Below are 14,328 nucleotides of genomic sequence, written 5' to 3'. Positions count from 1 at the left end.
ACATCTAGTTGAGTAACCACCAAGCACATATATGGAGAACAGAAAAAGAGAGAGGCAATGAGGGGGTAAAGAGGGTTTTTCCAAATTTTTTTTTCCATTTAGTTTGAGCTATTCTGTACAACTAAATACAAGGCCAAAGCATTACAAATCCAAGACTCTGTTGATAAACAGGAAGCAAGGATGGCTGCAATAAGCTTCTCCAATGCAGGGAAGCATCATAATCTCTTACGAAAGGAATAGGAAGACTTTAACTCCCTTTTTCCTGCTGCATTCGCTGTTCTATGGCCTTTTTAAGTGTGCTCTTGCTAATGAAAAATGTAATTTGATGTTCGGCTCATCTGTCCTGTACCGAGGTCCTCGATTGATTTTGTATAACAACTAGTGAATAAGAAGGAAGTCAGATTTCTATTTTGTTTGTGGTTGAAGGCATCATTTGTTCAATTTTGTACTTCATGAATACTCTACTTTGATTCTCCTCCCACCACCTCTGCGCTTCCTTCTCACTAAAGTGCTTCCGGCTGCACAATACGACCAAAAACATTAATAAAAATAAATAAATGTTCAGCACTTCCTGTGCAGGAATGTTGGAGTTCAGTTTCTAGTTGCTAGAATCACAGCTCACCTGAATCTAACACGCTTGAGGCCTTTCTCTCCACCAGGCAAAATAGTGAAGGTTACATATACACCGCGCTCAACTTGCTCAACCACTTCATCTGATTGTTTTGGAAAAACATGTCCAGCATCAGATTCTGTGTTATGATCCTTGTTCAACGATCTTGTGCCATTGTGATGCTTAAATGATCCATTTTGAGCTGTTGCAGCATTTGGTAACAACATAGCTTCAATCTTAATTTGCCTGTCCTTCAGAATTTGAACATCGTTAAACTGATGCATGCCACCAGAGACCAACTTTTTGTTAAGGAGATCTGATAATTCTGTTCGTGCAGGCTGTCGTGTGCAGAAATCATTGAGCATGGATTTCATACTATCTGTCTGTCTTCCTGCTGTATATTTTTCTGACAAGGCATTCATCTGTACCAAATGAACTCAGGTCAGAGATCAATATAAATAAATGTCAGACAAAAACATGCTAAGGCCTAAAGAGCACCATTTCTTCACTCCCCACAAAAAAAAAGAAAAAAAAAAACTTCCCAACTAAAACTGAGATGATTGTAGAGTTGCCTTCATAGAATTATTTGGCTACAACATGAATGGAGTTCTATAAGTATGAGTTCTAGTATAAATTGACATCACTTGTCTACTTTCCCTTGAGTTCTCCTCAGTAATCCTTACACATATTATGCAATTCGTATGAAAGAGATGACAAGTAAAACTCAATGAGTTGCTTCTTGTGTTTTATGTTTTTCTTAACACAATGTTGCGAGAAAGTATGTGTTGCCCTTTGCACTTTCTTTGTAAGCTGAATTCATTTTTGCCAATGCTCTCTTTCTGCTCTCATATTTTACTTCCATCATTTGTAGCTGATTATGTCAGGTCAATTCATAGCAATTTCGGCACAAGAACAGTGATGGGTTTGAGTTATTGCATAAGGAGATCTTGCAAGCATGCAACTTCAGTTGGTCAGATGGTGGTACACCAAGTTGCCTTTCAAGCCAGTCTTGCGTGTAGAGCACATCTAACCAAGTCTGATCTAGTTAGGATTGTTTTTCTCAAAAAACACGAGTTAGCCAGATGTCATATACAACTAGAACTATTCAAACTAGGATCCTTTGACATCTGAAATGCACCAGAAATTTCTACCACTCACCCTGTCCTTTGACATAAAAAATAGAGGATACACCTTGTTTTCCAGTAGTATACGGCTATAGGCTCAAATAAACTATTCCCTCCAAAATTATTCTCAAAGAACAGCCTTCACTGAACATCAAGTCAGATTGCTGCTTTCGCACTTCATAAAGTTAAGGGCCTTATTTAAAGTAGTCCTTCATGCTAATTATAATTCTGTCCTCTCATACATGTGTTACTGCTGAATATGATCTATGAGTAACAATGTGAAGAATCATTATACCCTGCTTGCTCAGTGATATAGACATTACAAATCATTCACTAATCTTTATCTTTAGTGACAAAAGGTGTTCTAAAATATAGCAAGCTTAGTAGTAAGTTAGTCGGCTTACAGGTTCATACCTGATTGGTGAGAACTTTAATAACCTCTTTTGCTGCTTTGCATTTTGCAGCTTCATCCCTTGCCAGTGACCAAGTTTCCTCAATTTTGCGTTTATACTGTTGGAGTTTCTGACTTTTAAGTTGACATTGTTCTGCAAGCATACTTGCCTACAACAATGAAATAAGTTATTATTGCAGTGATTCCCTGCCATACATATAAAAATATGCATTAATGGATATGATATAAAAAAATTATATCAGATGATAGGAACAAAAATAAAATATTATTTTGAGAGTCACCTTTGTCAAGTTAATCAAACAAAGAAAACTAGATAATGTTATCATAGCTTCAACATTTACTGCCTAAAATGGCTGTACTTAAGAACAACTAACCAAAGCTTGATCTAAGCTAGTCAATTTCATTAGGAACGTTGATGAAAAACTAACCACCATTATTTCACATGTTGTTATTTCCTACCTAATAATTTTACCTTCTATGCTTCAGATGGCGCCATACTTATTCTATACACTTTACTTACATTGAGCATTAACTGCTTACCTTAAACTACTACAACAATATATATATAAATAACCCTAATCTTAAGCTGGAGACATGGCTCTAGGAAAACAATCAATTAATTTTCGCTCTAACATTTTCTTATTTTTTCCAATTTTAACTTTTATATTATAAATGAACACATAATTCACCTCTTCATGCAGTCGCTTTACTTCGTCCAAGAGTATTTTATCAATCAAATGCAAATCTTGTTTTAGTCTAGCAGCACTGGGGGGTATCGACTTCGATGCAAATGGATACTGTATCGCTTGAAAAGGAGAAGTAGAAATCTGTTTCTTAGATGTTGGAAGAAATGGTGTACTCTCTCCTGCGTGCTCTCTGAATTGCACAGGACATGCAACCTGCCCCCATCTCTGAACTCCTCCTAGAATTGGCAGAGATGAATCTTGATTTTGCCGGTTGGACAACTTTCCTTCAACTAGATTTGTTTCCTTAAAAGCTTGTGATACTCTAGGAGTATATACTTTTGTTTCACAAGAAACTGTTTCCTCGGAGTTGACATTCATGCCCGAGTTCTCCTTGCACATCAATGACAGTGGTCTTGGACCTGAATTATCCTTAATGATGCCAGGATCAGTAAGCATGTTCAGTTGAGTAAAGCATGGATCACAAACTCGATGTCTTTTGCTTCTATCTGGTGCTAGAGCAGCCTTTGTAGATTTCTTGCTGCTACAGGAGTGGCAAAATACAGAACCACAGTTATAGCAATTATGTTTCTTTCTTGTAAACCCAAAAATCATTCTGCAGCCACTGCAGACAGATTGGTCTTTGCTCGACATAGATTTATGTAAACAAATTGCAGCTGTGAAATTGGATCCACAGGCTATACTTTCTGCATGCCTATCTTCTAAGGCTTCCACCAGAGCTGGAGAGTTTCTGTCTATATAGTCACCTAATCCAAGTTGGCCATCTGCCCCTTTTCCCCAAGTAAATACCTTTCCCTTTGTTGTCAAAATTGCCACATGGAAAGAACCTGCAGATATTTCTTTAACAAACTCAGTTTTAAGTAATCCCTCAACCGTTGCAATTGATGCATCACTGGCTTGTGGCTTCCCTAATTGTCCATGTACTGAGCTTCCCATGGTAAATACTACACCAGTAACTGTAAGTGCAACAGTAAGCACTGTTCCACATGATACCTGAATAAAATCACAATCAACAAGTGATGCAACGCATGTTGGGATTAGCTTTCTCTCCTTTTCCGCATGACCGAGTCTCCCTCTATCACTGTCTCCCCAGGTGAACAGCTTGCCACCAGGAGTATTACTCTTAAAATTACCAACCACTATTTCCACAACAGCAGCAGTGTGCCATGGTCCACAAGCAACAGACTTTACTCTCAACCCTTTTAAAGACTCAACTTCCTTTGGTCGAGAAACACTTTGCAGATTCCCATGTCCAAGGACACCAAATGTTCCATCTCCATATGTAAATAACTGGCCAGATGATGATATGACAGCCGTATGCCACTCACCGCATGCAACTTTTGATACACATATTCCATCCAAAGGACCACATACTCTGTGAGGAAACCACTGGCTTCTTTTGTTCCCTTCAAATGAAAGCCCATATCCATGACTACTGTCACCCCATTCATAAAGTTCACCAGAACTGGTAACCGCGCATGTGTGTTGTGCTCCAAAAGAAATCGTCTGTACACATATACTAGTCAGTGATTCAATAACTTTGGGATAAGACACATCTAAATTGACTTTGTGCCCCAATCTCCCTCCATTCTCCTCACCCCAGCAAAAGACCTCACCCTGTTTAGTAACTAAAGCAGCATGTTTCTCACCACAAGCAATGTTCCACACATCAAGCATTTGGGTGGAGTCCAATAACCTCGGAAGTGAAAAATCAACCTTTATTCCACTGTCTGAGATACCTCCTAGTCCTTTTCCCCACATAAAGACATCCTTTAAAGCATCAGTTCTATCTATCACTGGAGATCCATGGCCAGATGATCTAGTTTTAGGAGTCTGAGACATTCTCCCCTCCTTAATTTTATTAGAACCTTCCATATCCTTAAAATTATTTGTTACCACATATGGTACACGGGGAAGAATTCTATCCAAGTATGACTGCACATCTGATAGGGTTCTCTGTCTTGGAGAAAAGAATACTTCAGAAGAATCCAACATGCTTCCTGAGAAGAGCCTATCTTGTAGAGGCCGAGGAGGACTTCCATATAAACTGCGCACCTTCGGAAGGAACATTCAATTGAGACATTATCAGCTATAATTGAAGGAAAAAAGAATATAGGAAAAAATAAATAAATGAAGTTGAACACTTGCATTTAAATAAGTAACCCTGCAATGATGCCGACTTTAATTACAACCATGCCAACTTTGTTTAAATTCTAAAAACTGTACTTGCTACTAACCTGTGAAAATTTCAATGGTTCCTGCAGAATTCCTAGTTTATTCCTTCTTCTCATAAACCCAGCAGGGCTATTAGCACAGCTACTTGTCCACTGATTATGTCTTAGGTCAGACAATGGTCTGGTGTGATGAGAAGTTGATATCAAGGCTGTCAAGCCTAGAAACCAAGATTCAGCTTGCTCCTTATCCTTGCAGATCTAAGTCAAGGACAACATACAGAAGTGCAAAGAGCAAACAGCATGAAACAAGTCAACAAAAGATGAGCTACTAGTTTAACAATTTAGAGAATGCAACTTATGAAAGGATATCCAAAATCTACAATACCAAGTCAAGTGAGCGTTCACCGTCTTGATAAATTAGTGAAAGTGACTGAGATTCCTTTTCTGCCTGACGTTGCCGCAGAAAATTTACCTGCAGAATAATGAGTTCCTCACATTTGGATCATTATTAGAGAATCAGGGAAAAAGGTACTGCAATGAATCAAGAATACGTACAGTCTTCTGTCCAAGAACAACATTAGATACGGTATTTAATCTCAGGTGCTTTTCCTTCTCTTCTGAGTACCAGATTAGCATTTTCTCATCCTGACATCCATAAGAACGTATATACAGCTCAGATCTCAAACTCTGATTCCAGATATAATGTGTAGATCACTTACCTAAGTGCTACAAAAAGGAAATTTGTTTACCATACTTTCTACAATGAGAATGCTATCACAGCTTCTAAAATCAAGTACTATATTTGAAATTGGCGACACAACAAAATTTGATTAGGAACCAAAAACTTTACAGTCTGCATTAGTTCCTCTAGAAAAGAAATTGTGATGTCAGAAAAGAAGTGAGAGTTCAGACTACAGAGATGGGCACCATCAGTGGCGTCATGTATTTTGATAATTCGTTTTCTCTTGATGTTCCAAAATGGACGTCTGAAATCAGATAAAAATTGCAGGCTTCAACCAATCGAAAGTTTAAACAAAGAATCACTAGAGCCATCAAATTCTTTTTCATGCGGTGTATACTCATGTTGCATTATATATGTAATTGCTGTTCCTAACCCTCAATCCTACATATTCTTATCCACCTGCATAACAAAAGTTGAGCTTTCGCAAAATGTCAAATGCACTATTTCATAAATACTCACCGGAGCTAGCCTGAAAGGACAAAACTTTGGCTTCCCTCTCTTTCCACATTTGAGAAGATGTGCACCCTTCTTCAGAGCTACGATAGCCTTTGCAAAGGAAATAAAAAATAGCTCAGCTCAGTATGCACATATGGGAAATGAAAGATAAGTATCGGTTAAACAAATTCCAAAGTAGAAAAGTCCAATATTGATGATATAGGAGATCATACAACAAATGCAGAAGAGGAAATGAAGTTATCAAAAATCAGCCAAAGAACGTTGTAACTCATGATTCGTGTCTCTCATATAGCTACATTCCACAATTTAGTCGAAGTATAAAAAATTCTTAGTAAAGCATCAGTAAATAGGCATTAGGCGCCATGGGCCCATGGATCATATTTTCCCGGAGCTGCATTTTCCGCAATTTGGTTAAGCTCTACTAAAGAACTAAGGTACCAGGAAAACCACCAAAAGTCCCAAAATATATTTCAAACAAGATCTTTGTCAAGTATTAAAAAAAAAACAAATGAAATTAGGAGGAAGGATTAGTGCATAGATTATCACGGGCTTCAATATAAAAGCGAAGGCGCTTTATATAAATAAATCGAGATAAGATCCCCACCATGATGGTAGAAGAAATAGATTTAATTAACATAAATAATCCAATAAAAGTTAGAATTTTTCATGCAAACACATGCATGCATTATATACACCAGTTTCGAAATTCTAAATAAAAGAATTAGAACAACACGAATCAATCGCATTTAAGTGAGGAGGAAAAGAACAAACTTTTTGCCAGATTTGACGAAAACACATCCGAAAATCCTCACTAAATCAAGGAAACAAGTGATGCAAACTACAGCAGGTGTCCTAAATACACCGAAACCAACAAGAGCAAAGGGTAAGAGGAGGACCCCAAAAACCGATTCATCTAAGGAAATATAGCAAACCAACAATTGGGTATTGTGTAAAAAATGCAAGAAGCCAATAGAAAGCTCATGCCTGCTCGATTCCTCGATCTCTGGGTGTTCTTCCTTCAAAACTTCCAGCCATTTCCGTGAAGACCCACTTCTTAGAGCTCCTGTACCCGTTCAAGAGGGAGGCGAAAGCAAAGAAGACGAAGTGACCATGGAAAGCAAAAGCAAAAGTGGGGCTTAGAAGATTGTAGGATGTACAAGTCGGGATTTTTTTTTCCACTCTAAAGGAGACAGGGGGTCTGTGGTTAAAGAACCCCAACAGAGGAAACAATGGCACTGGTTCTCTTCTCAAGAGTACTACGCTTGTGCTTTATCTAAAGAAAGCGAGCAGTAGAGAGAGGATTCCAAGCTCTGCTGCATAGTAGCAGCAGTCCTCTGTTATCTTTTTCCCCTTCTCTCTTTCTTCCCCGCTGCAAGCTTTCGGCCAATATAAACAACTAGCCTCAGTTCTCCTCGGTATGGGTGCAAGGTGTGAGGAGCTCAACAAAGAAATGGGAAGCATTTTCCACTTCACACCCTACATTTATCCGCTATTTGCGATTTCTCCGGGATCACCACAAAAATCGCTCAAGTTAAGGGGGTTATGTGAAAATTTATCAGAGGGATAGACGGAGAAGAACGTTAGTGGAGGAGGAGCACGTGTGCGTGGGAAGCCGTTCCGTTTTCATCCGGGCCTGTTTGGGTTCGGGAAATGATGTCGTTCCCGCTACTTTGTCGATGTGTGGCGTTGGGCTTGGTTGCAGAAAGAGCGGAGGGCCCACTTCCCATAAATTAGAGATCGGGGGATCTATTTGTAACTTTTAGGCGGTTTGGTAAAATTAACTCCGTTAAAAAAATAATATTTATAGTACTATATATATATAACCTAGCACTACTGCCTTTTTATCCTTAAAATTTAATTAAATGATAATATAAAATTTTATTAATACGACAAATTATACTTTTATATCTGTTCTGTGATAGGGAAAGCGAAGGATGACATAATTTTTAGAGAGGGGGGTTTTTTAATTATTATTTTTAAATTTTATTTCAAAGCTTCTAAGGGTGACACAACCTTTAAATCGACACAGGCTTTACTCAGATGTGTGACATCAAATTGGGACCACGTAAAAATAAAAATAAATAAAAAATAAAAAATGGTTTCAACTCCCCCCCCCCCCCCCCCCCCCCCCTGCCCGGTCATCATGCTTCATAGAAAGAAGGCATAGATTATTTACGGTTCCTTTTATGTTTCTTTGTCTCAAGTGAGCAAAAACTTATTTGCCAAGGTAAAGGTGGGGGAGAAGGTTAAAAAGATAAAATGGACAGCATTTCAATTCAACAACCAATGTCGGCATTTCACATCATTCATTCGATTGAGATCAAATTAGGTTTTTAACCCCCCCCAAATTTGGGCAAGTTTAAATGTGGGTCAATTTCTCCAGCACTCCAACCTGTCAAACAGGCACAGGACAAAGTGAGTTAGCTGTGTGTGTGTGGTCAAATAAGATTTTAAAAAAGTTTGTCACTGTTGTCACGTGTGGTTTCTAATCTATCATGAAAGGATATCAACCAAATCAAACTCTCTCTCTCTCTCTCTCTGCTCGCATTTGGTGAGCAAACTTAAACTCGAATCTTTGTCTTGGATTAGGATTCAAAGTACATCAATCCAAACTCTTTACTTTAGCTTGCAATCCCGAATTAAGACCAAATCCATGAGCAGTAATTAGCTGATCGCCAAATCTTATGATTAACTCCTCCTTGGATATGACACACTTGTCGCATTTAGACACGAAGACTAGTGAGTCATTTAATCGTATCATTCCAAGCTGGAATGCATGTGAAGTGTTATCTAGTAGGTAGCTAAAATAACTTCTAGATCATTGATTTGTGGGGTATATATATATATATATATATATATATATATATATATATATGTCTATATATATATATAACGTAACATAACATAACATTAGTCATATGCTCAAATAATTGTGGTTAACTAGGAGTAGGCCATGTGCTGCCGAGCTAGATCGTATCGTATTCGTTTCGATAATTTGACAAAATAGTACTTAGGCTTTTGCACCATAATTAACTAAGTGCTGCTGCACATGAAGGTCAGCCTTTAAGCTTAAGTAGGGTCCTTATATACTTTGTGTTATGTCCTATTATTTGGGTTTTAATTAGCAAAAGTGTGATCTAATGGTCCTAAAGTTTGGTAGCAGAGTAGCCGTTCATGAGTGCACAGCGTTCGTCGGTTAATTAGATATTAAATTTATATGATGTGCAAATTTATTATTACTCGTAGCAAGTTTGATACCGATCAAAAGTCGTGACATAATTGTGCACGTGCACTGCTATTTTTGAGGGCACATTATTGTATAACTTCTATAGTTTTCTCATTTTAATCTATACTTTTATATTTTAAACTTAAGTATATAATTCTTCACCAAATTGTAATCGTTAAATTATTTAAATTTAATATACAAATAGTGTGAGTAAAAAATCGGTTATTAATACTCATCAACAATGAGACACAAGCATGCGAGCCTGATCAAAACTGCCCCCTTTTTGGGTCATGACATCAAAGGTGCAAAAAGTAACCCTTAAATTATGTTTGGCTAACTACATGTACAACTAGAAAAGGAGAGAGAGAGAGAGATAAGTGGGTTTTGAGAAGCGTGAGAGCTGAGAAGACCAGCAGCATGATGACCATTAGTCATGTAATGGTCTCCCCCCTCATGGGCACATCCACGTGGGACATGAAGGATGATGGAGGAAGGAAAGCAAGCAAACACTGACATGAACTAATTTGTTGAGTCCAACTGTTACTTTGGAAAAGAAAAGAAAGAAAAAAAAGAAAAGAAAAGAGAGGCAATGACTCATGAGTCATGACGCCCTCCCCTGTCATGCCGTTTCAATGTATGTATCATCGGATGTGAGCTTTATTTTACCTATTCCTAAGTCCTCGAGCCCATTGCACTGTACATCCATTAACCCTTTATAGTCTTCTTATTTTTGAATAGGTTTTATATAGTAGACTTGACAAAGAAGTACGATTGATTCATTAGCTGGGCACGAAAAACGAAGGCACAGGTCGAACACTTGGTTGGGTTTTAGGAACGAGCAAGCCCAACAAGGAAATGAGATCGAAGAGGCTTCGGCCCAGATAGCAAGAAAACCGGACTCTAACAAGGAAGTAGCCATTTAGATTTAGTAGTTACTGGTTTGGCGGCTGGGCTTTCCCAAATGTATCCGAACTCACAGTTGGTGTTAATGAATGGTACAGCAGTCAGTATCCAAGTGGTGAATTCTGTATCGGAAATAGCTCTACAAGACAATACACAGGGTGGTTGTCCTCTTGGGGTCAAGGGCTTCAAACTTTAAGATCGTAGATCTAACTGCGATTCTTGCTCTGCAGATGAAGGAGAAGCAAGCTATGAATTCAGTTCTAGTGTCAACTGCGTTCAGATTCGTTTTGGATACGTTGACCTCGCTTCTTCGCGAGGAGTATCAATTGCTATCGGGATTCGAGGATGAGCTGGAGAAGTTGCAGGGTACTCTTTCGACGATCGAAAGCGTGCTCGAGGACGCCGAGGCGAGACAATGGAAGGAGAACGCAATAAGGGACTGGTTAGAAAAGCTTAAAGATGTAGCCTGCCATGCTGAAGATGTAGTGGATGAGTTCAATTCAGAAGTCATACGGCGTAAAATGGAGGCTAAATCTTGTTCAATGAGCAAGGTATGTGATTTCTTATCTTCTCGTAACCAGTTGAAGTTTAGATGTGTCATGGCACACAAAATAAAGAAAGTTAGAGGGGCATTGGATTCAATTGCAGAGGAGAGGTCTAAATTCCATCTGGGTGCTAGAGTTGGTACCTCAGGGAATTTGGGTCAACGTCAAACTCACTCCTTTGTTATTGAATCTGAAGTTATTGGAAGAGAGGATGACAAAAAAAAGCTTATTGAGATGTTGAAAACAGATAATTGCAATGAGGTTTTCTCAGTTATTGCGATTGTTGGCATGGGTGGACTGGGGAAGACGACGCTTGCTAAGTTTATGTACGACGATGACAGGGTAAATGCTCATTTCGATCTTAAAGTGTGGATCTGTGTCTCTGATGATTTTGATTTGGCGAGGCTTATGAAATCTATTATCGAATTGGTTACCGAAAGTGAGTGCAGGATACTAGAATTGGACCATTTGCAACTTAAGATGCGAGAAGCACTAGCTCCAAGGAGATTTCTACTAGTGCTAGATGATGTATGGGATGAGAACCAGAGGAGGTGGGAGGAACTAAAGATGTTGCTCAAATGTGGAGCCCAAGGAAGCAGAGTAGTTGTGACAACTCGTAGCCTGAAGGTTTCATCAATCATGGGATCGTGGAAACTTTACCAATTGAATCCTTTGTCTGATGATCACTGCTGGTCTTTGTTCCGACAGTTTGCCTTCGATAAGGGGAGACATGATCGAGGTCACTTGGAAGAGATTGGCAAAGAAATTGTCAAGAAATGCGGCGGTGTGCCACTCGCTGCACAAGCACTTGGAAGTCTAATGCGCTTCAAACATAATGAAGTTGACTGGAAGTTGGTATTGGAAAGTGAAATATGGAAGTTCTCAGATGAAGAACTCGGGATTATACCTGCACTTAGATTGAGCTATGATCACCTCTCCATGCAATCAAAGCAATGCTTTGCATTTTGTTCCATATTTCCTAGGGGTCATGAAATAGAGAAGGAGAGCCTAATCCAGCTATGGATGGCTAATGGCTTCATCACCTCAAATGGTGGAGTAGAGTCGGAGCGAAACGGCCATGAAGTTTTCGATGATCTAATGCGCAGGTCATTCTTTTCTGAAGGAAAGAAGGGCACTGATGGCCAAGTAATGAATTGCAAGATGCATGATCTAATGCATGATCTTGCTCGATCTGTTGCAGGAAACAGTTGCTTCATAGTCACTTCAGATATCACAGAAAGCATTGATAAAAGAGTTCATCATGTATCAATTCGCGGTAGCTTGTCGTCAACCCTATTGAAGGCCTTGCAGAGAGCCAGTTCATTGCGGACGTTACTTCTATTACAGAATCATACAACTGAAGTCCATGTACTTAACAGCATCTTCTCAAAGTTGAAGTTCCTACGGGCGTTGGACATAAGCACCACTGATATCAAAGAGTTGCCAAAGGAGTTAGGCTACTTGAAGCATTTAAGATACCTAAATTTGTCTAAGACTTCAATCCAAACTTTGCCCAAATCCATAGGCTATCTCCAAAATCTGCAAGTGCTAAAGTTCAGATCAAGTAAGCTGGGAGAATTACCGCAAAGTTTGAGGAAGTTGCAGAGACTCAGGCATCTTGATATCAGGGGATGTGCATCTCTGACTCACATGCCCATTGGATTGGGAAAACTTACTTGTCTCCAAACATTAACAGACTTTGTCGTAGGAAAAGAGCATGGCTGTGTCTTAGGAGAACTGAAAGAGTTGAATCTCTATGGTGAACTATTTATCTGGAACCTTGAGAATGTGAAAAGAACATCTAGCACTAGACAAGCAATCTTGGCTGACAAAGAGTACCTTCATACATTGAGACTAACATGGAAAGGAATCACCACTTCTACCGCAAATGATGAAATCGAAGAACTGCTCGAGGATCTTCATCCTCATGCCAGTTTGAGGCGGCTGCATGTTGACAACTTTGGTGGTCTCAGATTTCCAACATGGTTAGCAAATTCACCACCATCAAACCTTGTTGAGATTAAGCTAGTGAGCTGCAGAAGTTGTCAGCATCTTCCCTCATTTGGAAGCATCCAGACTCTTAAGGATCTCCAAGTAATTGGAATGGAAGGGTTGAGACACATCAACAGAGAGTTTTATGGCACAGGAGTTGTGAAAGGCTTCCCCTCCTTGCAAAAGCTCTCCTTCTACAATATGCCAAACCTAGTGGAATGGTCAGGCCTGGAAGGATGTAATCTATTTCCATGCTTGGACACATTAACAATTGGAATGTGTCCTAGTTTGACATCAATTCCATATCTTCCAAGCATTCAGCATTTACAGATCTTCAGCAGCAACGCAGCAATACTATTGTCATTAGCAAATCTAACAACCCTCTCATCTCTTCTCCTAGGAAAAATACCACGTTTGACATCTTTACCAGAAGGGTCAATTCGAAGCTTTTCTTCTTTGAAAAAGTTGAACATCACCGACTGCATTGAGCTGCAGTGTTTACCATTAGATGATATGCAGAATCTCAAAGATCTTCAATACATAGATATAGTTGGTTGTAAGGACTTGACTTCTTTTTCTTTAAATACAGGTGAACTTAACTCTCTTCAAGGTTTGAATGTCCGCTATTGCAACAGCTTGGTCTCATTGCCGATGAGGTTAACCAACCTGAGCTCTCTTAGATCTTTGAAGATACTCGGATGCCGCAATGTAACATCATGGTCAAAAACAGCAATCGAAGGCTTGAGTTTGTTGCATGAGTTCAAGATAGAGGTTTGTCATAACAGATCAGATTTGTCGGGATGGCTTCGACATCTCACCACCCTTCAGACATTAATTCTTCACGGTGGGCACTCACTACGTCCTGTATCAGATGAGCTGTTTGCAGGGAACTACTTGAGAATTTGCTGCTGTGCTGAATTGGTCTCCTTGATGGAGGGACTAGAAAATGCTATCTTGCTAGAAGATATAACAATTGATAACTTTTCGGGCCTAGTAGCCTTGCCAGAGTCACTGGGAGATATCAAGTCGCTACGGTTTCTGTTAATACGCGACTGCCATGAATTAGCTTCGCTGCCAAGGAGCATACAGGGCCTCAGTGTGCTGCAAGGTTTGTGGATCCAAGGATGTCCTCAGTTGGAAAGAAGGTGCCAAAGAGATGCTGGTGAGCACTGGGAACTTATATCACATATTGGAACAATCGGAATTGGATCTGCTAATCTTTTGAGAGATGAACGAAGAGAAGACGATCGTGGCGATTTGGTTCAGAGAAAATTATGTATCAGTAATCTATTTCCAGATTGTGTGAGGTCATGGTAAAAGTTATCAAAATAACATGTCAGTGTACAAGCTAAATTATATGAGTACTTCAATTATTTCCAATTCTTTGTCAGGATGCGCACCATAATGGAGAGATCAAACATCTCTGATTTCAAATCCCTC

General features: G+C 39.3%; 2 protein-coding genes across 4 annotated transcripts; one reads left to right on the top strand and one right to left on the bottom strand.

Annotated features, from left to right (window-relative positions):
- Positions 1 to 72: 72 nt before the first annotated feature.
- LOC140763403 (PH, RCC1 and FYVE domains-containing protein 1) lies at positions 73 to 7,622 on the bottom strand. 3 transcript variants are annotated; one of them, XM_073101582.1, is made up of 9 exons: positions 7,207 to 7,622; positions 6,226 to 6,312; positions 5,580 to 5,669; positions 5,410 to 5,496; positions 5,088 to 5,282; positions 2,836 to 4,905; positions 2,149 to 2,295; positions 623 to 1,032; positions 73 to 518 (listed from the first exon to the last, which is right to left on the bottom strand). In XM_073101582.1, exons 1-9 carry the CDS (start codon positions 7,255 to 7,257, stop codon positions 398 to 400), a joined length of 3,258 nt encoding a protein of 1,085 aa, XP_072957683.1. In that variant the 5' UTR covers positions 7,258 to 7,622; the 3' UTR covers positions 73 to 397. The 3 variants fall into 3 exon arrangements, 2 of the variants coding, with proteins under 2 accessions (XP_072957683.1, XP_072957684.1); XR_012104823.1 differs by lacking the exon at positions 73 to 518 and having other exon boundaries at positions 895 to 1,032; positions 2,149 to 2,332; XM_073101583.1 differs by lacking the exons at positions 5,410 to 5,496; positions 5,580 to 5,669; positions 6,226 to 6,312; positions 7,207 to 7,622 and having other exon boundaries at positions 75 to 518; positions 2,836 to 4,897; positions 5,088 to 5,215.
- Positions 7,623 to 10,442: 2,820 nt separating this feature from the next.
- Positions 10,443 to 14,327, top strand: LOC140763905 (putative disease resistance protein RGA3). Its single transcript, XM_073102285.1, has one exon. The coding sequence runs from the start codon at positions 10,582 to 10,584 to the stop codon at positions 14,203 to 14,205; it is 3,624 nt and encodes a 1,207-aa protein (XP_072958386.1). The 5' UTR covers positions 10,443 to 10,581; the 3' UTR covers positions 14,206 to 14,327.
- Position 14,328: the final 1 nt, after the last annotated feature.

Source organism: Typha angustifolia, chromosome 7 (assembly GCF_048772165.1).
Source record: "Typha angustifolia cultivar Huaian chromosome 7, ASM4877216v1, whole genome shotgun sequence".
Lineage (NCBI taxonomy): Eukaryota > Viridiplantae > Streptophyta > Magnoliopsida > Poales > Typhaceae > Typha > Typha angustifolia.
This window is presented reverse-complemented; position numbering and strand designations above follow the sequence as displayed.

Coding starts and splice junctions, on each gene's coding strand:
- LOC140763905 (XM_073102285.1), top strand. CDS start 10,582: ATGAAGGAGAAGCAAGCTATGAATTCAGTTCTAGTGTCAACTGCGTTC.
- LOC140763403 (XM_073101582.1), bottom strand. CDS start 7,257: ATGGCTGGAAGTTTTGAAGGAAGAACACCCAGAGATCGAGGAATCGAG. Junction 4,906..5,087: donor AACCATTGAAATTTTCACAG/GTTAGTAGCAAG, acceptor TTCCTTCCGAAG/GTGCGCAGTTTATATGGAAG. Junction 1,033..2,148: donor TTAAAGTTCTCACCAATCAG/GTATGAACCTGT, acceptor CATTTGGTACAG/ATGAATGCCTTGTCAGAAAA.